The 23,431-nt window shown below is 43.2% G+C and overlaps 1 protein-coding gene across 5 annotated transcripts in view; it reads left to right on the forward strand.

The window, feature by feature from the left end:
• tubgcp2 (tubulin gamma complex component 2) overlaps positions 1-23,431 on the forward strand; it is a 52,963-nt gene that overhangs the window by 17,450 nt on the left and 12,082 nt on the right. For all 5 annotated transcript variants that reach the window (XR_015074196.1, XR_015074195.1, XM_085970422.1 and 2 more), the window contains exons 10-13: positions 7,790-7,970; positions 10,139-10,319; positions 12,832-13,004; positions 16,812-16,940. Coding sequence is in view for 3 of the 5 variants with exons in the window: in XM_085970422.1 (XP_085826548.1) it covers positions 7,790-7,970; positions 10,139-10,319; positions 12,832-13,004; positions 16,812-16,940 (664 nt within the window). In the remaining 2 variants the exon portion in view is untranslated. The remainder of the gene's footprint in view (positions 1-7,789; positions 7,971-10,138; positions 10,320-12,831; positions 13,005-16,811; positions 16,941-23,431) is intronic.

Consider the following 23,431-nt stretch of genomic DNA (forward strand, 5'->3'; position numbering starts at 1 on the left):
ATTTACCTTTTGTGAATCCATGTTGACTTTGTCTGATCCTGTCACTGCTTTCCAAGTGCTCTGCTATTACATCTTTTATAATAGACTCTAGCATTTTCCCCACTACCGATGTCAGGCTTACCGGTCTATAATTCCCCGCTTTTTCTCTACCACCTTTTTTGAATAGTGCGGTAACATTAGCTACCCTCCAATCCATGGGCACTGTTCCAGAGTCTATCGAGTTCTGGAAGATGACCAGCAATGCATCTACTATTTCTAGGGCCATTTCCTTACGTACCCTGGGATGTAGATTATCAGGCCCTGGGGATTTATCGGCCTTCAGTCCCATCAATTTTCCTAACACCATTTCCCTACAAATACTGATTTCTTTCAGTTCCACCCTTTCATCAGACCTTATGTTCCCCGGCATCTCTGGGAGGTTATTTGTGTCCTCCTTTGTGAAGACAGAACCAAAGTATAAATTTAGTTGGTCTGCCATTTCTTTGTTTCCCATTATAAATTCCCCTGATTCTGACTGCAAGGGACCTACGCTTGACTTCACCAATCTTTTTCTCTTCACATATCTATAAAAGCTTTTACAGTCAGTTTTTATGTTCCCTGCTAGCTTATTCTCATTCTATTTTCCCTTTCTTAATTAATCCCTTTGTCCTCCTTTGTTGAATCCTAAACTGCTCCCAGTCCTCAGGATTATTGCTTTTTCTGGCCAATTTATATGTCCTCTCCTTGGATCTTATGCTATCCCTAATTTCCCTTGTTCGCCACGGTTGAGTCACCTTTTTTGTTTTATTTTTATGCCAAACTGGGATGAACAAATTCTGTAGCTCATCCATTCGGTCTTTGAATGTTTGCCATTGCCTATCCACCGTCAACCCTTTGAGTGCCATTCCCCAATCAATCCTACCCAACTCGCTCCTCAGACCATCGTAGTTTCCTTTATTTAAATTGAGGACCCTAGTCTCTGAGTCAACTACTTCATTCTCCATCTTAATGAAGAATTCGATCATATTATGATCGCTCCGACCCAAGGGGCCTCGTACAACAAGATTGCTAATTAATCCTTTCTCGTTACATAATACCCAGTCTAAGATGGCCTGATCTCTGGTTGGTTCCTCGACATATTGGTCCAGGAAACCATCCCATAAACACTCCAGGAATTCCTCCTCCACAGTATTGTTACTAATTTGGTTGGCCCAATCTATATGTAGATTAAAGTCACCCATGATGACTGCTGTGCCCTTATTGCACGCTTCTTTAATTTCCCTTTTAATGCCATCCCCAACCTCCGCCTTACTGTTGGGAGGTCTATATACCACTCCCACTAATGTTTTTTTCCCCTTAGTATTTCTCAATTCTACCCATACAGATTCCACATCATCAGAGCTAATATCCTTCATTACAATTGTATTAATCCCTTCTTTAACCAGTAATGCTACCCCACCTCCCTTTCCTTTTTGCCTATCTTTCCTGAATATCGAATACCCCTGGATGTTGAGTTCCCAGTCTTGGCCATCCTTGAGCCACGTTTCCGTAATCCCAACCAAATCATATTCGTTTACCTCTATTTGCGCAGCCAATTCGTCCACCTTATTACAAATGCTCCTCGCATTAAGACACAAAGTCTTCAGGCTTGTTTTTTTAACGCTCTTCGATCTATTAGAATGATTATTTACTGTGGCCACGTTTGATTTAAACCGTTGATTTCTCTGACTGCCACTTTTGTTTTTCTCCTTCCTATGTTTTGCCTTTATCCCCGTTTCCCTTTCCTCTGTCTCCCTGCTCAGGTTCCCAACCCCCTACCATTTTAGTTTAAACCCCCCCGAACAGCGCTAGCAAACCTCCCCGCAAGGATATTTGTCCCGTTCTGGTTCAGGTGCAACCCGTCCGACTTGTACAAGTCCCACCTTCCCCAGAAGCAGGCCCAGTGATCCAGGAAACTAAAGCCCTCCCTCCTGCACCAACTCTTTAGCCACGCATTCATCTGCTCTATCCTGCTATTCCTATACTCACTAGCACGTGGCACCGGGAGTAATCTTTGAGGTCCTGGTCTTTAATCTTCTACCTAGCTCCCTAAATTCTTGCTGCAGGACCTCCTCCCTCTTCCTACCCATGTCATTGGTCCCAATGTGAACCACGACCTCTGACTGTTCACCCTCCCCCTTCAGAATGCCCTGCAGCCGTTCAGTGACATCCTTGACCCTGGCACCAGGGAGGCAACAAACCATCCTGGAGTTACGGCCACAGAAACGCCTATCTGTTCCCCTTACGATAGAATCCCCTACCACTATTGCTCTCCCACTCTTTTTCCTCCCTTTCTGAGCAGCAGAAGCACCCCTGGTGCCAGGAAGTTGGCTGCTGCTGCCTTCCTCTGGTAAGTTAACCCCCTCAACAGTATCCAAATCGGTATATCTGTTTGAGAGGGGGATGGCCACGGGTGTCCCCTGCACTACCTGCCTGCCTCTACTGCTCTGTCTGATGGTCACCCATTTCCCTTCTGCCTGTGCAGCCCTTACCTGTGGTGTGACCAACTCACTAAACGTGTTATCCACGACCCTCTCAGCATCGCGAATGCTCCAAAACTCATCCATCCACAGCTCCAGCGCCGCAATGCGGTCTACTAGTAGCTGCAGCTGGATACATTTCTGGCACACATGGTCGCTGGGGACACAGGCAGCGTCCCTGATTTCCCACATAGAGCAAGAGGAGCATAACACGGGGCTGGGCTGTCCTGACATGACTTACCCTTTAATTAATTTAAATTAAATCAATACCACCAATTTAATGATGTACTCAAGGGCGCTTGCCTGCCAGCAGTCCCCGCTACACCACAGAGACCCTAGAATCTATAAACCACAGAATTTAAGTTTTGTGAAGAAGGAGAAAGAGTAGAACATAAGAAATAGGAGCAGGAGTAGGCCAATCGGCCCCTCGAGCCTGCTCCGCCATTCAATAAGATCATGGCTGATCTGATCCTAACCGCCAATCCACTATCACAGAACCATCTCCTGAATCTAACAGAATTAGACACACGAAATAGGAGCAGGATCAGGCGACACGGCCCCTGGGCCCGCTCCGCTACCCACAGGGCCATGACCGATCCGAACCTAGACTCATGTCCAAATTCCTGCCCGCTCCCCGTAACCCTTAATTCCCTTTACTTCTAGGAAACTGTCTATTTCTGTTTTAAATTTATGTAATGATGTAGCTTCTACAGCTTTTTGGGGCAGCATATTCCATGGGCCTACCACCCTCTGAGTGAAGTAGTTCCTCCTCATCTCAGTTTTGAAAGAGCAGCCCATTATTCTAAGACTATGCCCCCTAGTTCTAGTTTCACCCATCATCGGGAACATCTTCCCTGCATCCACCCGATCCAACCCCTTCACAATCTTATATGCTTCAATAAGATCGCCTCTCATCCTTCTGAACTCCAATGAGTAGAGTCCCAATCTACTCAACCTCTCCTCATATGTCCATCCCCTCATCCCCGGGATTAACCGAGTGAACCTTCTTTGTACTGACTCGAGAGCAAGTATGTCCTTTCTTAAGTATGGACACCAAAACTGTACGCAGTATTCCAGGTGCGGTCTCACCAATACCTTGTACAACTGAAGCAATACCTCCCTATTTTTATATTCTATCCCCCTAGCAATGAAAGCCAACATTCCATTGGCCTTCTTAATCACTTGCTGCACCTGCATACTAACCTTTTGAGTTTCGTGCACCAGGACCCCCAGATCCCTTTGTACTCCAGTACTTTCCAGTTTCTTGCCATGAAGACAATAACTTGCTCTACGATTTTTCCTGCCAAAGTGCATAACCTCACACTTTCCAGTATTGTATTCCATCTGCCAAATCTCTGCCCACTTACTTAGCCTGTCTATGTCCCCTTGAAGGTTTTTTATGTCCTCCTCACTCACTACTTTCCCCCCCATCTTAGTATCATCTGCAAACTTTGATATGTTACACTCGGTCCCCTCCTCCAAATCGTTAATATAGGTTGTAAAGAGTTGGGGACCCAGCACTGACCCCTGCGGAACACCACTAGTTACTGATTGCCAGTCTGAGAATGAACCATTTATCCCAACTCTCTCTGCCTTCTGTTAGATAGCCAATCCTCTATCCATGCCAGAATATTACCCCCAATCCCGTGATTTTTTATCTTAAGCAATAATCTTTTGTGTGGCACCTTGTCAAATGCCTTTTGGAAGTCTAAATACACTACGTCCACTGGTTCCCCTTTATCCACCCTATAAGTTACTTCCTCAAAGAACTCCAGCAAATTTGTCAAACATGACTTCCCCTTCATAAAACCATGCTGACTTTGTCTTATTAAATTATGATTATCCAAATGTCCTGTTACTGTCTCCTTAATAATGGACTCCAAAATTTTACCTACCACAGATGTTAGGCTAACCGGCCTATAGTTTCCAGCCTTCTGTCTACTGCCCTTTTTAAATAAGGGTGTTACATTAGCAGTTTTCCAGTCTGCCGGGACCATTGCCGAGTCCAGGGAGTTTTGGAAAATTATTACCAATGCATCCACAATCCCTACCGCCACTTCCCTCAAGACCCTAGGATGTAAGCCATCAGGTCCAGGTGATTTATCCGCCTTGAGTCCCATTATTTTACCGAGTACCACTTCCTTAGTGATTTTGATCGTGTTTAGCTCCTCCCCCCCCCCCCCTTTAGCCCCCTCTTTGTCCAGTGTTGGAATATTCTTAGTGTCTTCTACTGTAAAGACTGATGTAAAATATTCATTCAGTGTTTTTGCCATCTCCATATTTCCCACCATTAATTTCCCGGTCTCATCCTCTAAGGGACCAACATTTACTTTAGCCACCCTTTTTTCTTTTTATATAACTATAAAAACTCTTACTATCTGTTTTTATATTTTTTGCTAATTTACTTTCATAATCTATCTTCCCTTTCTTAATCAATCTTTTTGTTATTTTTTGCTGTCTTTTAAAGTTTTCCCAATCCTTTATCCTCCCACTAGATTTGGCTACCTTATATGCCCTTGTTTTTAGTCGAATACTATCCTTAATTTCTTTACTTAGCCACGGATGGCTGTCTTTTCTTTTACACCCCTTCTCAGTGGAATATATATTTTTTGGAAATTGTAAAATAACTCCTTAAATGTACACCATTGATCATGTATCGTCTTACCCTTTAATCTATTTTCCCAATCCACTCTACTCAATTCCGCTTTCATACCTTCATAGTCTCCTTTATTCAAGCTTAGCACGCTTGTTTGAGATCCAACTTTCTCACCCTCTAATTGAATATGGAATTCAACCATGTTATGGTCACTCATTCCAAGGGGATCCTTTACTCGGACATTTTTAATTAATCCTGTCTCGTTACACAGGACCAGATCTAAGGTTGCCTGCCCCCTGGTCGGTTCAGTTACATACTGCTCAAGAAACCCATCCCTAATACACTCAATGAACTCATCCTCAAGGCAGCCCTGCCCAATTTGATTTGTCCAATTAATATGATAGTTAAAATCCCCCATAATTATAGATGTTCCCTTATTACAAGCCTCAACTATTTCCTGATTGATACTCCGTCCAACAGAGTTGCCACAGTTTGGAGGCCTATAGACTACGCCCACTAGTGTTTTTTTCCCCTTATTATTCCTTACCTCCACCTAAACTGTTTCATTGTCCTGATCTTTTGACCCAATATCATTTCTCTGTATTACAGTGATTCCTTTATTAACATAGCCACCCCACCTCCCCTTCCTTCCTGCCTGTCCTTCCTGATCGTTAAATAACCTGGTATGTTTAATTCCCAGGCATTGTCACCCTGCAGCCATGTTTCTGTAATGGCCACAAGATCATACCCATATGTAGTTATTTGTGCAAATACTTACTAACCAATCACTTACCCGCTTTCTGGTGACGTCACACTTGGATTACTTTTTACCTCTCTCCTTCCCTCTGACTTCGGAGACTGGAGATTGGTACGCCTTACCTGGGTCTCTGAAGCCTTTTAAAGCTTCACGCTCGCGCCTCCCACCGACACCCGCGGTCTGAGGCCTTACCTGGGTCTCTGAAGCCTTTTAAAGCTTCCCGCCCGCGCCTCCCACCGACACCCGCGGTCTGAGGCCTTACCTGGGTCTCTGAAGCCTTTTAAAGCTTCCCGCTCGCGCCTCCCGCCGACACCCGCGGTCTGAGGCCTTACCTGGGTCTCTGAAGCCTTTTAAAGCTTCCCGCTCGCGCCTCCTGCTGACTAACTTGGCCACCGCGGGAGACTCGGACTCGGCAACATTGCCGGTTATTGAGGTGTTGTTTTCGGAGTGAGAATTTTGCCGGTTAATAGAGAATTCCAGATATTTAGGTGCCGTTTAAACGAGAGTTTCCTGTATATCTCTATAAAGGAATACCACTGTACTAAAAATACACTATAGCTATAATCATTTAACTTTCATCAGCTAAGTTTGTTGTGCTTTCTCCACGTTCAGGCTCTGAATGTCTTGTTAAATTGCTGCACAGTCAGGCTATGTTTGTCTGTCAGTACTTTCAATCATCTGAGTACCCTTTATGCATAACCACAATACATTACACAGCCTACATGGATGAGTTCTATTGAGAGAGAATTTTATGAAAGGAATGAGAAAAAGTAAATGTACTGTAGTAATAGGGAATTGAAAATTCCAGGTTTCTGTATAAAGATCTTGCTGCAGAGAAAGATTTCCTGGGTGGGGTTTGCACAGAATAAGTTTAGTATCACTCTTTATTACTGTTTTTGTCCATAATTCTTAGCAGGAAAGAAACCAGCATGACGACCAAGAAGACTAAATAGTTGCATGTTTTGACTGCAGCGACTGAGAAAATGAACCTTTTTGAAAAAGAATCCTTAGGAACAGACTTTATCCTTGGGCTCAGTTCCACTTAATAAACTTCAAATAAACAAACAGGGAAGACTTGCTTAATGTCCTTGTGTTGTAGAAAGCTGATAGAATCTCCAAGGAAATGAAATTTTAGAATGTCCTTCTCAGATGTAAATACATGCTCTTTATGAATTTCTACTATAGTTAGGAAAATAATCCCTTCCCTTACCCCAACAAGATCCACTGATGTAACCTGCATTGTTTATAGCTCCTTTTAGCCCTTAGCGGAAACTCTGTTGAAACATTTTTTGTTCCAAAGATGCTGTTAATTGAGGACATTTTTAAGTACTAATATAGCCAAGGAGAAACATTGCACGTGTCCTTAAACTACTCTTGCCATCGTTGTGGGGTTTCAGGTTAGATATGACAAGAAAATTGTCTGTGCGCTATTAAAGAACATGTTTACAATTCAGTTATAAATAGGGAGCAGAGAAAGTCTTTCCCTAGCAAAAGTTACTGAAGTTTAGGTATTTTCCCCCAAGGCACATTATAAGGGATTCTCTGTTTTACACCAGGAGTACATAATGACACACCCCAGCCTGTAACTGTCATTAAAATGAGCAGACAGAAAATCACTGGCTAGGGGTGTGCAATTTCCCGATGTGCCGCAGGAGCTCTGAAGTGGAAAACCTCCCTTACTGTTTGTCCCCCCCATCTTCCCATTTTAAAGAAAGCACAAACCAAGAACTCCATTAATTTTTCTCTCTCCTTTGTTTTAATTTTACCTGATCATATTTTAATCAGTTGTTTTCTCTCAAACACACTCCACAATTCATTCTTCCTCCCTCTCGGACTGGATGGCCTGGGGGACAAAACAATCGCCTATAAGACAGAAGTGAAAGTGACTTATTTTGGCCTGTCAGTCTGAAGGTAAAGAACTTTGCTTTTTTTTTGTAGGAAAATATCTGAATGTTGTTAGAGAATGTGGTCGTGATGTGACCTGTCCTGATGCCAAGGAAGTGATCTATACTCTGAAGGAACGAGCATATGTGGAACAAATTGAAAAATCTTACAACTACGCCAGCAAGGTTCTATTAGACTTCTTAATGAAGGAAAAAGAACTCCTGGCACGACTCAGGTACAAGGCCTCAAATGGTTTATTGAAAAAGGAAATGTTTTCTTATGTTTATTGCCTACAGTATTTGAGTTGTCATAAAATGGCTCTTAATATCCCAGCACTACTGGTTTAACAGCACTACTTTGTACTATGTATGTGTAATCTAGTAGATTACACAGCCAATACTCCCATGGGGGAGCTCTGAAGTATTAAGCCATTTAGTGTGTTGTGTTATTCCCACAAAGGGAATTAATTGTGCATTTCATAGTTCCCTGGTGAGGATCTACTTGTTTCATTAGTATCTATCCATGTAACCTATTAAGAATATAGATGGGCTGTTTATTCAGAAATGAGTGCTCACCGCCTTGAAAATACCTTTAATGGGGGGAGATAAAGAAACATTTCACTCGACTAGTTTTTCACAAAACAGGTTGTGATCATTAGAGTCAAGGATGCAGGGTTGAAGTTTCTGCTCTGTGGTTTAATATGTAAGGCCAAAAAAAAGCTACAAAATATGGGTTCAACTGTTGCACAGAATTAAAACTCACTGTTACGTCGTTTATTCCATATAATGGTTAATTGAATTTGGAAAGTCTTTTTAAAATCAGTTTTTTTGCTTTAAAATAAAGTTACAATTGGCACTCCACCCAAACAATATAACTTTGGAATGCATTCTATTTTAGGCCGAGACAGCCTGGAGAATGTCATTCTTCATTTGATGAGCTGACTTTGTCAGGGAGGTGGAAAAACTATTTGCCAAATCCCTGTGGTTTGTGATGGATCTTGGTAGCATGACCCATATGTCTGGGCTTCTTAATAGCATTGTACGGATTTGTGTTAAAAATGTATTAATTAAATACCAATAAACGTTTCCCTTGAAACGTTAACTGTGAATATGAAGTTTGTACAGTAAGAATTTCACCAAATTTCTGATATGTTTATGGTGTAAGTCCGCTATATTAGTAGAACCCCTTTATGGCTGACGAATTGGTGCAACATTCTTTTGTCCACGATAGCTGGCAGTCTGTTTGATGACATCCCCAATATAGCAATCCTTAACTGCATATGCCAAATGCAAGTTAAAGTATTAGATTTTTAAAAATATAATATAAATAATAACATTGGTGAAGAAGAAGGGTTTCGACCTGAAACGTTAACTCTGTTTCTCTCTCCACGAATGTTGCCTGGCCTGCTGAGTTTTTCCAGCTTTTTCTGTTGTTATAACATTGGTGTGTTCTTTAAGCTTTAACATTGGAAAGCTGCTTCCCTTCTGAAAAAGCCCGTCCTTCTACTCTGCCGAGCACCATGGGCAGGGTAGGCTCATTGTCAAAAGCAGTTTAAACGTTCAGTGGATGGTGTTTGTTCATGAGCCTGTTACTTTAACAAAATATCCTGATTGATGAAAGGCATCATGTTGGCAGGTACTAACCGTCCAATTAAAGCAACATTAGCGCCCACTAAAAAGATTAATGTGGTTTGAAAATTTTAAACTTGTCCAAAAGAAACCAGTTTCCAGACTAAGCGAGACTGCTATAAGTAGAGCAGGTTATAGTAGGATTTTCTTCAAGCCCCACAAAGGGAAGACTACACTCTTATCTATAAACAACATACAATTAAGATTTGTGTTTTAAAAGAGGGAAACCTTTGGGAGTTCAGGCAAGATTGGTTTACTGTCAGTTAATAGGTACATACTATTAAAATGCAATATTTAAAAGCGCAATGAGTTATAAACTTGTTTCTGTGGTATTAGTCTGGATTTGAGAGAAGTAAATTGATGATGTGTCTTTATTTGCTGAGGCAGGTACTCTGATGTGGCACTTAATTAACTGCATTTAGCAGTGTGATGATTGATGTTCTTACCCATTCTGCCTCTGTTCTAATAATGCCGAATCTGTTTGGAAGTCCTTTTGATTGTGACCTATTTTCTGGTAGGGGATGAGGGATATTGCTCAAGAAGTTTTGATGCAAATGAATTCTAATGAACATTGTCAAAAGCTGTATTTCATTACGTGTTCTGTGCAAACATAATAAGACTGGGTAAATTGCTTCCAAATGTATTTTAAGTCGTCCTTAGTCAGGCTTTATGCTTGTTAATTATCATTATGCTGTACTGTGCTATAAAAACAGCATGCATTCATCAATACGGTTCTTCAGTAAAATGCTTGCTGTGTTGATGATTATTTCTCCAGGTCAATAAAACACTACTTCCTGATGGACCGAGGCGATTTCTTTGTCCATTTCATGGACCTTACAGAAGAGGAACTGAAAAAGTCAGTGGATGACATCATTGCCACCAGACTGGAAGCTCTGTTGGAGCTAGCACTGAGAATGAGCACTGCCAACACTGACCCATTTAAAGATGATTTGAAGGTGTGTTGGAGCATAATTGATGGAACCTTGGGTTTAAAAATAACTCCTGTAAATGTAATGATCATGGAAAAAAGTTCAACTCTGATGAGTTCTGAATAAAGCTGCATTAATAATGTGTCTGAAATGTGTGGTAGGCAGAAGTATAAGGAGAATCTTAATAACAATTGTGAACAGTGCAGCGTAATTTCAGTACCAAAAACAAACTATTGGTATTATCCAGTGGACACACATTCAGGTAATATCGAGACTATTGTGTGTAACTGGGTAAGTTATATATTGGAATAGGGGATAGTAGGCGCGACTGCTTTAACAGCTCAGAGGCCCATATACCAGAATTAAAAATTCAGTGTAAGCGAGCGATCTATACCAAACCCCAGTAATTAACCCAGTTAACCCTCCTGAGACTCGGAGAAAAATCAAAGTGATGGAACTCTCGCATATATTTTCTAGTGGTATTGATTAAGGTCTGTGAGCTGTCCATCCTCTCATCCAGGCAATAGTGCATGATTGGGAAAGCAAGAAGGGCAAACAATCACAAACCAGGTTCAGCTATATTGCTCTTTGAAATCTATAGGCTTTGCTCCACTCCTTAATCTTGGCTTTGTCAGCCCCCAACAAGAAACTAAGACTAGAGGTTATCCTGTCACTCTTGGAGCAGGTCATGGTAAGAATGGTTAATCTATGTCTCCGACTCAAGTTAAGATTAGAAATTCAAATTCCACACCCAAACACACATTGAGATTATGGATTAGTAGCTGGGAAGACCAGGTGATACCGTGTCCACAATTAATGTAAGGAATACATGGAATTCACCTTTTGTATAGGGCTTCGTATTAGTTGCCATATTTAAGGCAGAAAGCAAAGGGTTGTGATAAAAAGAAGTTTTTCTGACTGACTGGAAATATTGGAAGCTGTGTTACACAGGGGTATTGGGGCCACTTATTTATTATGTAAACAATTTGTACCTAGGAATCAAGGGAACAATATTAACATTTGCTGATACCAAATAGGGGGTATGGCAAATTGTGATGATGATTGTGTAAAACTGCAGGAGGATATGGTCTAAGAAGATGGGCAGATATGTGGCAGATGCAGTTCAATGTTTTAAAAAAAAAAAGCCAAGGAATACATTTCGGACATAAGAACAGAGAAAGGAAATGCACCTGAAACAGTAAATCTTAAATGGAGTAGAAGAGCAGAGGACCTTAACATGCAGGCACACGGGCCTTTAAAGATGAAACACAAATAGATAAAGCCATCAAAGGTGCAAATAGAATTAGTGATTTTGTATCTAGATGCACAGAATGCAAAAGCAAGAAGATAATGTTGATCTTGTACCAGACATTAAGCCACAGTTGCAGTGTTGTGTACGGTTTTGGCACCCCATTGTAGGCAGGACATTGAAAAGGAGCAGCATAAATTAGGATGTTACCAGCAATGTTCCCGTTAAACTGCACGGCCACGTAACTGTCATGAGGTCCCACACAGCCAGTGAGCCGGCTTCCCACTGCAAAAAAACTGCGCATGCGCAGAAGTTAGAATGAGTTGCGCAGCCCGCTAAAGAGGCCACGTGGCCTTAAAAAAAAAAAAAAAAAAAAAAAAAAAAAAAAAAAAAAAAAAAAAATTAGAGGGAACATTGGTTACCAGTGATGAGGAGTTACAGTTTTGAAGAGAAACTTGAGAAGCTAGGGTATTTTCCACTAGACCTGAGAAGGTTAAGGGGTGACCTAATAGAGTTTTTTGATATTTATGAAGGGTCATGATGAGGTAAATAGTAATGGATTGTTTCTACAGGTTGGAGAAATTATAACGAGGGCATACATTTAAGACCATTGCAAAAAGGGGGAGGGTTAGAAAACAATCTTAGACGGGGGTTAATTAGAATGTGGAATTATTTGCCACAAACCATTGTTGAAGCAGAGCCCATAAATTATTTTAAGAAACTTGGATAGTTACTTGGAAAAAAAAGGAATCCTGAAGGAAGGGATAAGCCTAGGTGGCTCATGGAGAGAAACAGCACAGACTTAATGGGTTGAATGACCTGTTTCTGTGATTCGCCACTGTAACTGAATCAACTGATCGCAATAACTGTTAAATTAATTTATTCCCTCCCTCCCCAAACACTTCCAAACTCCAAATTGACTTATCCTAAAAATTTCTCACCTTTTGCGGGCTTTCTGAAGCTTAAAAAACTTTCTCGAGCTATGATCATCTGTTAAAGTATGTGTTGTAATCAAAGGAGGAACTTGAATAAGTGTCTAAGCTTTTTGTTTTTTTTATAAATAGGTTCTGGCTAGATATTTGAGATCTACTGTACTCGTGTACCTTTCCAAAGAATGTAATCATTCAGTAGTCTTAAATCTATTCAACCTGTTTCCACATTCTAAAACTATATTACTAAACAGTTCCATTAACCGAAATCCTAAATGACTCCCTCTGCCAATTCTTTGAGTTAATGATGCCACTTTGGATCTGGTAAATGAAACTAAATAATGATTTTATTCTTCTGCAGATTAATCTTATGCCACATGACCTCATCACTCAGCTCCTGCGGGTTCTGGCTATTGAAACCAAACAGGAAAAGGCCATCATCAATGCAGATCCAACCGAGATTGCTCTTAGTGGCCTGGAAGCTTTCTCCTTTGATTATGTTGTGAAATGGCCACTTTCGTTGATTATAAATAGGTAATTGATCTTGTTTAGCTACAATGCAGCAGGCAAGACTATCAGCAAAGTCCAGCTAGTTTAGCTTATTTAGTTGGCTGGGACACAAATAGTGCCTGATAGAGGAAGTGCGGATTTCTGGTGATGATTTCTGGTGCTTCCTCGGACTATAATTTAATTTCTGGAATGTCACTGCAGCTTTACAAAAGAAATGCTGCTTCCCAACTGAGTTGAGCTATCTTAGTCCGGGTCCTCGACCCGAAACATTGACTCTGTTTCTCTCTCCTCGATGCTGCCTGACCGGCTGAGTGTTTCCAGCATTTTCTGTTGTTGTTTGAGCTGTCTTAATGTCAGTTTGGCACAGTTGGTAGTGCTTTTGCCTAGCGTTCAGGGTTGCAGGTTCAAGACTCACTACAGACTGACAATTCAGTGCCGTACTGAGGAAGTGCTGCATTGTTGGAGGTGCCACCTTTCAGATGATGCATCCAACAGAGGCCCTATCTGCCTACTCAAGTGGACATATAAAAGATCCCATGGCACTGTTCAAGGGAGAGAAGGGAATTCTTCTGGTATCCTATCCAACATTTCTCCCTCAACCAACACTAACAAAAATGAAATTCATTGGTCAGCTATTTATTTGCTGTTTGTAGGATGTTGCTGTGCACAAATTGGCTGCGACATTTAACCACAACAACTGATTGCAGCTCAAAGGTAATCCACTGGTTGTAAAGTGCTTTGGTACATCTTGAAGATCTGATGAGGGACTCTACAGATGCAATTTCTTTCATTTTTTTTTTACACTGCTGAGGAAATCCAGTATGAATAAATGAAAGTGCAAAAGAAAATCTAGTATTGCTGATTAAAAAGATTAATCTGAAGTTGATCAAAACAGTTAAAGCTATTATTGTCAATGTTGCCAGAATTGCTTTAAGCTTAATGTTTAATCTAATGTAATCTAATGAATAACTTAGAGACTTTACCAATAGAAAGTTTCAAGTTCAAGACGCAAAGCTAGATGTCACTTGAAATTGCCTTGTTTGGCTCAGTACTGTCAATTCTTGAATGGGCTGCTAAATATAGGGGCATACAATAGTGAAGAATTTAATGTTTGAGACAGGTTAAGCACAATATTGCCAATCCTTCAGTTATGTCTTGTGTTGCCCGATTGTGCAGAGCTTTCGAACACCATTTTCACATTCATGCAACCTGATTTTCGATTCCATAATTGATCCACATGCTTACATTCTGGAATCTGTACCTTTTGCCCTCTTGTAGAGATAATGCATCCTGTCTCAAACGATTAGCCCTGATTACAGTAAACCGCACACTGGAATTTAAATAGGATTTCTAATATGTCCATCGTCGATTTAATGCTGGAAAATACCATATGCTGAACTAGATTTGTAGACTAAAATAACTAATCAAATTTGTTTAATTTAAATAATTTACAACAGCAAGATATTAGACATACACCATACAGCACAAGAAATAATCGACAATACATACATAGAATATCCACTTAAAGAATCAGTTGCTCTTAGAATCCCTTGGGATAATAGATCCTTGCTTCAGGTAGAATGCGGGACTTAACCATGTGAGCAAAATTCTCCGGCAGCTCTTCAGTTGAGCAACTTTCGGAAGCCCAAAAGTACTAAAGAATATAGAAAGATCCACTTGTTTTAAAACATGATGAATGCTTTTGATTATATAGGGCTGTCAATTGATTGTGACAAAAATAATAATACTATTTTGATAGATGACAACATTGTAGATTCTTTTTCTAAATTTAACCACAATATCATGACTCCAGCACTAATGGGAAGGTAAGCACATGTTGTCTGGAAAGTTAGCTGATTTAACATTTACGTGTCTGTAACCGCAATATTGTCAAACCTGCTTCCAAAAGCCACGGCCACCATAATAAATTGAGATGCACAACCCAATCCACATCTAAATAAAGGAATGATGTGGCTGGCAAGTCAGATGAAGCATCTCTGAGCAGCCATTTTAGTTTTAAAGAAAGTATAAATCATTTTAGATTTGGGTTAGCACAGACCTTAAGGATACTTTAGAAATTCCTAACTTTGTCATATTGAACATAAAGTGGCATTGAGGCTAGTCAGAAAGTTCTCATTGCAGTGGTATTTAGATATTTTATTAGCATCTTAATAATCTTTAAAAAAAAAAAACATGACATCAGTGGAAAAGATTCACAGACTGTTGCCAGGATTTTTTGACCGCAACCCATTATGCTATGACATTTCAGCTTTCTGACTGATTTACAGGCAGGATCTGTCACCCGGCTCACTGAGAATTCATATGCCAGCAATCATCTGTCTGGCAGGAAATTCAATTGGCAGATACTCAATGGAATTCAGGGTCATTAAAGGTACCTGGGAAGCTTGGCAGTAAATGCCTACCTGGGATTTGAATCTCTTATTAAATCAGTTTATGTTCAATGCATTTCACAGATTTGTTTTTGTAGGATTTTAAATTTCTTGTATTTAACAATGTGTCTTGACTGCTTTAACTTAATATCTAATAAGATGAAGCGGATCTGCACCAATGCACATAGTTCACTAACCCTTTATACTGAATTAAAAGTAAGCACAGCAACCATCTAATAAGTCTTTCATTTTGCTTGTAGCAAAATCCTTAAGTATCACAAAGCAGCAATTGGGAATTTGGATTGAAAAAAGAAACACTTGTAAAGCACCTTTTCATGTGTCTCAAGCTTCTCAAAGTGCTTCAAATATTGAATTACTTTTGAAAGTGTTGTGACAGTTACAGAGGCAGAATTTATAACTTTGTCATTCATTGTTGGTCAAGAACCGAAGAGAAAATTAGAAACTATTCTACTTGAGGTATGGTCACTTCATGGCCGAATATATGGAAAGCTTCCCTCATTGCTATCTGCAAGAAATCTACTTGGAATTATGAGCCTGCTTTCATTAAGCATTACAGTCTTGATCTGACTGCTCAAGCTAACAAGTGCTGAGCTGGCCTCCGTGTTTGTCAGTTTCCTACCTCCAAGATTTTGTTTTCTCTGTTGGGCATAAGTCACTTGTTTGTGGAGGATGAATGAATGAGGAAGAATGCTACATTGCATACAATAAGCTTGTGACGGTCCTCTTGTTCTTTGAATCCAATTGAGCCTCCAAGTCACGTGCTGCTTGTAGTTGCTTGTCATGTTTTTGCGCTTTTGACTTCTTGTCATTATTTGCTCTGCTGCTGCCTGTGCTCAACAAAAAGCGCTATGGTGTGGTTCAGAACAAGGCTCTTATATACAATGGAGTTGAAGCCAAAATGGCCCTGGAATGGTATGAATGAATTTCTTTAAAGGGAGAATATCCAAGTTTCCTTTCTTCCTCCTGTTGGGTGGTAGAGTATTCATTTTGTACATGGAAGAATGGGGAAGTCCACACTCGTGTAATCTTAAAATGCTAAATACAGCTAGCTATAAATATTAACTTTTTAATAGTAGATAATTTTAACTTCAACATCAAATTCAGTTGCTTTCTCAATAAATGCTGAAGAGACCATAGATGATTTCCACAATCTTGCATAAAATGAGTGGCAGAATGCTAGATAGCATAAGCTAAAATGACTAAACATGTTTTCTGTCAAGTTATGTGTTTTGCTTGGATTGCAAACTACTGCGGTGTAAAATTATATACTTGAAAACACAATGCCATAGATCCATTCCAAACTCCTGTGCAAAAGAGGCTTTATGTAGTTGCTCCAATGAATGTTGCCAATAAAGATCTTATTTCTCATTCTAGAGTTGTATTTCTGTAAGCTCACTTTTCATTTATTTATTCTCAATAGGAAAGCTTTGACTCGGTATCAAATGCTCTTCAGACATATGTTTTACTGCAAACATGTGGAACGGCAGCTGTGCAATGTGTGGATCAGTAATAAAATTGCAAAACAGTATTCATTACACTCTGCTAAATGGTAAGTATGATGTTTTGGAACAATGTTGTACAGTATATTTACAAAGTGCACCGTGCTTGCTCAACGTTTACTGCATTATAGCAATGCTACTGGAACAGCATCTTTTCAAGGAGTTGTGAGCCTCTGTCTGTGGGCATGCTGGTTCAGATTCCAGATGTTCAGGTCCTTTTGATTTTGCCAGTTTTCTGCCAATAGAACCTTACAAATAAATAATATTGCTTAAGTGAGTAGAGCATCATTTCAGTTTACTTCAGGTCTAGTGGACTTGCGATTTGTGTAACATGCACAAAATTAGAGTGCGGGCTCACGTGATCAGTGAGTACTCTGAGCAATAATGCTTTTATCGTGGCAAAACTGTCCTTTAAAATGCGCGTATCTATAATTTGGAAGATGTAAAATAATGAGAGATTTAGCTAGTTAGAAGAGCATGGATAAGATTATAAAGAACAAGATATAGATCTACTTATTAAAATGCTATTTGTGAGCTTTTTTGACCATTTGCTTCATTATTATGTGAATTGATAGCAGTTTTGAATAATATAAATGTACTGTAGCTGATTGAAACCAACTTTAGAAATTGTAGTTCTTGCGTGGAAATTCCATTGATCAGATGTGTTTTGTAAATTGAGGAACCGTGTGGTCTTTATCCACCCAAAATATTTAATGAACTCCATCAAAGCCATCTGCTCAGACTGTAAGGTGTGGCTCAAACTTCCTATCACGCAAGACACAAACACTAGAAATTCCCTCTGGTTCACCCGATCAGTTGCCATGATTCCGGCGGCAGATCAGGCGAAACCCCAAGAAAATGTCTGACAATTCTTTTGAGCCCTATAATTGGAAGAATATTCAATTTAAGCTGTCATGCTGTCTTTTTGTTTTGAGATACTGTTGCCTACAGTTGTTTTTTTAATGCTAACCATGTTTATTCAATCCTTTTTAAATTGAAGTTAGTCAGAATGCAGAAATAAGTACTCATGATGTGAATTACTCCCAGTTATTCAAACACTGCTATAGATATTTCAAACCTAATATGCAAAATATCTGTTTCTCAAAAGCATTTTGACCTTTTAAAAGCTGGGCTGTAATACGTGTGCTTCTGTGAAGACATGAATTCTGAATTGATATTAATGAAAACAAGTGTTAACTTGAATGTCATATTCTTATTGTTCTCTTCCGTGTCTAACTGTACATGAGGCAACCCATTCCCATAACTGATGCGCTATCAATTACTCATAAAAGACTGAGAGTTAGAAGAGTAACTAAAGGCTTTTATTAACAACAGAATGGAGGTCTGCCTCGAGTGGTCGACCGGTCCAGGATACAAGGGCTGGGGAGCAGTCACCTTTATACTAGGACCTGTGGGAGGAGTCAGCCGAGGCATGTCCAGGCATGTACACAGTGGAATACAAACAGGACAAACAGGAATACAAACAGTGGTTTACCACATTCACCCCTTGTTTAAAATTGAGTCCGGCGGGGTGAAGTGTATTAAAAGTTAGTGTATTGGAGTCTCTCCGGAGGTCTTGTCTGCCGCTGTGATCGGCGTGGCGACGGCAGGGGTAGTGAAGCTTCCGGCGTCGAGTCCAGCGTAGGCTGTGGCACAGGCGTGTCGTCCTCGTAGATGTCGAGCGGGTCGCGGGGTCCAGGCCTGCCGTCTGCTGGGGCTGGATATCGGATCGTGGGGGGGGGTGGTAGTGGGTAGTGGGTTACTGTGGTCCCCGAGGGTACAAGGTCTCTTATGGAGACTGTGTCCTCCCGCCCGTCCGGGTATGCGATGTAAGCATACTGGGGGTTGGCATGGAGGAGGTCGACCCTCTCGACCAGGGGGTTCGTTTTATGGGTCCTCACGTGTCTTCTCAGTAGGACCGGCCCTGGGGACGTCAGCCATGGCGGTAGCGATGTCCCTGATGTGGACTTCCTTGGGAAGGCAAACATTTTCTCATGAGGGGTGGCGTTAGTGGCAGTGCAGAGCAGTGACCGAATAGAGTGGAGCGCATCGGGGAGCACATCCTGCCAGCGGGAGGTTGGAAGGCCCCTAGACTTTAAGGCTAGCAGGACGGCCTTCCAAACTGTCGCATTTTCTCTTTCCACCTGTCCGTTCCCCCGGGGGTTGTAACTGGTGGTCCTGCTTGTGGCAATACCCCTAGTTAGCAGGTACTGACGGAGTTCGTCGCTCATAAACGATGAGCCCCGGTCGCTATGGATATAGCTGGGGAAGTCGAACAGGGTGAAGAGGTTGTTCAGACATTTAATGACCGTGGCACTGGTCATGTCCGGGCAGGGGAAGGCGAACGGGAAACGGGAGTACTCATCAATAATATTGAGGAAGTACACATTGCGGTCGGAGGAGGGGAGAGGCCCTTTAAAATCAACGCTCAGGCGCTCGAAGGGGCGAGTGGCTTTTATCAGGTGGGCCCTGTCTGGTCTATAAAAGTGTGGTTTGCACTCAGCGCAGACTTGGCAGTTCCTGGTCATGGTCCTGACCTCCTCAATAGAGTAAGGCAGGTTGCGGGCCTTGATGAGGTGGAAGAACCTGGTGACCCCCGGGTGGCAGAGGTCATTGTGGAGGACCCGTAGTCTATCGATCTGCGCGCTGGCGCAGGTGCCACGCGATAGCGCATCCGGGGGTTCATTTAGCTTCCCGGGCCGGTACAAGATCTCGTAGTTGTAGGTGGAAAGTTCGATTCTCCACCTCAAGATCTTGTCATTTTTGATTTTGCCCCTCTGCTTGTTGTTAAACATAAAAGCAACTGAACGCTGGTCAGTGAGCAGGGTAAATCGTTTTCCGGCCAGGTAGTGCCTCCAATGACGCACAGCCTCCACAATCGCCTGGGCCTCCTTCTCAACAGCGGAGTGTCTGGTCTCCGGGCCTTGGAGGGTTCGTGAAAAGAAGGCCACGGGTCTCCCCGCCTGATTGAGGGTAGCGGCCAGGGCAAAGTCGGACGCGTCGCTTTCCACCTGGAAGGGGATGGATTCGTCCACTGCGTGCATGGTGGCTTTGGCAATGTCCTCCTTGATACGGTGGAAGGCTAAGCGGGCCTCTGCCGTCAAGGGAAAAGAGGTGGACTTGATCAGCGGACGGGCCTTGTCCGCATAGTAGGGGACCCACTGGGCGTAATAGGAGAAAAACCCTAGGCACCTCTTCAGGGCCTTGAGGCAGTGGGGCAGTGGAAGTTCCATAAGGGGACGCATCCGGTCGGGGTCGGGGCCGATGACTCCGTGTTCCACAACACAGCCAAGGATGGCGGAATATGCACTTCTCCTTGTTATATGTCAGGTTTAGGAGTTGGGCGGTGCGGAGGAATTTTTCGAGGTTTGCGTCATGGTCCTGCAAGTCACGGCCGCAGATGGTCACATTGTCCAGATATGGGAAAGTGGCCTGCAACGCATTTTGATCTACCATCCGGTCCATCTCCCTTTGGAAGACGGAGACCCCGTTGGTGACGCCAAAGGGAACCCTAAGGAAGTGATAGAGGCGGCCGTTTGCCTCAAAGGCAGTGTACTGGCGGTCCTCAGGGCGGATGGGGAGCTGGTGGTACGCTGATTTCAGGTCAATGGTCGAGAAGACGCGGTACTGCGCGATCTGGTTGACCATATCAGCTATACGGGGGAGTGGGTAGGCGTCCAGCAAGGTGTAGCGATTTATTGTCTGGCTGTAGTCGATGACCAGGCGCTGCTTCTCGCTGGTCTTAACGACCACAACCTGGGCTCGCCAGGGGCTGGTGCTGCCCTCAATAATCCCTTCTTTCAGGAGCCGCTCCACTTCGGTTTTAATGAAAACCCTGTCCCCGGCACTGTATCGCCTGCTCTTTGTGGCGATGGGCTTACAGTCGGGGGTGAGGTTAGCAAACAGTGGTGGGGGGGTGACTCTGAGTGTGGAGAGGTTGCACCTGGTGCGCGGCGGGCAATTTGGAAGCTGCTGGCTGCGGACTGTGAGTGGGGGTAGGGGTCCACCGTACGCCATCGTAACACTTTTAAGGTGGCACTGAAAATCTAACCCCAGCAGGACGGCAGCGCAGAGGTCAGGCAGGACCAGAAGTTTAAAATGATCGTACACGGTCCCGTCTACTACGAGTGTCACCACGCAGTAGCCGCCGATGTCCGCCGACTGGGACTCGGAGGCCATAGAAATCCGCTGTTGCGCAGGCAGGACTGGGAGAGAGCAACGCCGCACCGTGTCGGGGTGGATGAAGCTCTCCGTGCTCCCAGAGTCAAAAAGGCAGATTGTATCGTGACCATTTACCTTAATGTCCATTGTGGAACTGGCCAGTTGGTGCGGTCTCGCTTGGTCCAGTGTAACGGATGCCAGCGTAGGGGTCGGTGTGTCGCTGCGGGTATCAGATGAGGCGGTGTCGGGGGCCTGCTGCGTCCCGGCTGTCGTCCAAGATGGCGGCGTCCATGATCCCCATGTGGCTGGAGGCGTCCAAAATGGCTGCTGTACTGGTGATTCGCACACGGCCGGGGAGGTCCAAAATGGCAGCCCGCATGGCCCACACGCGGCGCTGCTGGGGTTCGGGGTGGCTTTGGCCCTGCAGACGCTAGCGTAGTGTCCCTTCTTCCCGCAGCCCGAGCAGATCGCGTTTTTCGCCGGGCAGCGCGCTCTGGGGTGTTTTGCCTGGCCACAGAAGTAGCATTTCTGGCCTTGGGGCACTGCTGTCTGGCCTTGGGACACTGCTGCGGTAGTTGGGCCGTTGTTGGGGTGTGGCTGGGGTGGCACGGCGCTATGAGGTGGTCCTACCGTGTCCCAGGCTGTCATTCCCCGCGGCGTCCACGGTGCAGAGGAGTAGGCATCCATGCCCTGGTAGGCTGCATCCAACGATAGTGCGAGTTCAGAGGCCTTGTTGAGGTCGAGGTTACTCTGCTCCAACAGTCGCTGTCGTGTGTAATTGGATCTGTGACCCGCTACAAAAGCGTCCCGGATAAGTTCCTCTGTGTACACGGCGGCCTTTACATCCTTACAACCACAGGCCTGGCCAAGCACAGACAGTGCCTGAAGGTATTCCACGGTCGATTCCCCAGGTTGTTGTTTACGACTCCCCAGGAGGTGCCTGGCGTACACTTCGTTCACTGGGCGCGTGTACTGGTCCTTGAGCTTGATAGCATCCGCGTACGAGGTCGCGTCTTGGATGACCGAGTACACTCGGTGGTTCACTTTGGAGGTCAGGACATCCAGTTTGTCCTCGTCCGATTTGATTGCTTCGGAGGCGGTCAGGAATTTTTCGAAACACTTAAGCCAGTGAGTAAACTTGGTGGATGAGTCCGCCTCCCGATGATCTAAGTCCAGGCATGCTGGTGTGAGGATCTTCTCCATTATAAAAATGTTGTTAATAAAATTGATGCGCTATCAATTACTCATAAAAGACTGAGAGTTAGAAGAGTAACTAAAGGCTTTTATTAACAACAGAATGGAGGTCTGCCTCGAGTGGTCAACCGGTCCAGGATACAAGGGCTGGGGAGCAGTCACCTTTTATACTAGGACCTGTGGGAGGAGTCAGCCGAGGCATGTCCAGGCATGTACACAGTGGAATACAAACAGGACAAACAGGAATACAAACAGTGGTTTACCACAATAACTAAGTCCCTTCTTACATGGACAGGTCATTAGACTGACTCAACTCCAGACCAGGAGAACCGGTTAGATTCAAAGTGGGGGATGGGGGTCGCCACTCAGTTCCCATCGGATGCGAGTGCCATGCTAGATATTAATCCAGTATTTGGATGACGGAGCTCTGGGCTATGATGGTGGGGGGGGAGGGGGTGGTACAACCACTCCACTCCCATTGGACACGAGTATCCCTGCTGGATGTCAGCCCAGTATTCAGAGACCAGAGCTCTTGTCTCTCCTCGCCGAGACTGGCTGGAGTGGGACTCAAACCCATAGGCTTCTGGCTCAACTAGGAATGCTACTGCTAAGCCAAGGTTCACTCCACTTAGATGTTATACAGGAAACTTTGGTTTATCCGGAGGTTATATGTCCGGAATACTCGATCTAACGGCAAAAATCAGGAGCCATTTTCTATATGTTTTTTTAGTTCTCGTTGCTTTTTTTTTCCCCAGTCAAGCACTGCAAGGTCTGTAGCTATAGCAACAGCTTCAGCTACAGACGCTTGCAGCTGCAGCCAATTGTTTTGAAGCTGTTGATAAGCAACAGAGTTTGTTGATTCACACGGAGCTTCTCAGTTCTGTATGTTTAAACATTAACTCTGGTATGTCCGGCACTTCTGATGTTACGGCACCAGCTAGGTCCCGTCAGTGCCGGATATCAGAAAGTTTCCTGTAGTTTCAGGTAACTCTTCCTTTTTACAAGGATGTTAGACTCTGGACTTAACTTTTATGAGGAAGAGAATGTGGGGGAAAAAAAGCCATTTTAACTTTGAGACAAAAATTGGTACATAAATCGTGTAAGGAATTATAATTATGGAAAGAAACAATCTTCTTAACTTGTCACCTTTCTGGCCCTAGCCTGTAGATTTTATTTATAGGGTTTT

The sequence above is a fragment of the Somniosus microcephalus genome, chromosome 29, assembly GCF_052327205.1.
Source record: "Somniosus microcephalus isolate GS21.2 chromosome 29, FLI_Smic_1.0, whole genome shotgun sequence".
NCBI lineage: Eukaryota > Metazoa > Chordata > Chondrichthyes > Squaliformes > Somniosidae > Somniosus > Somniosus microcephalus.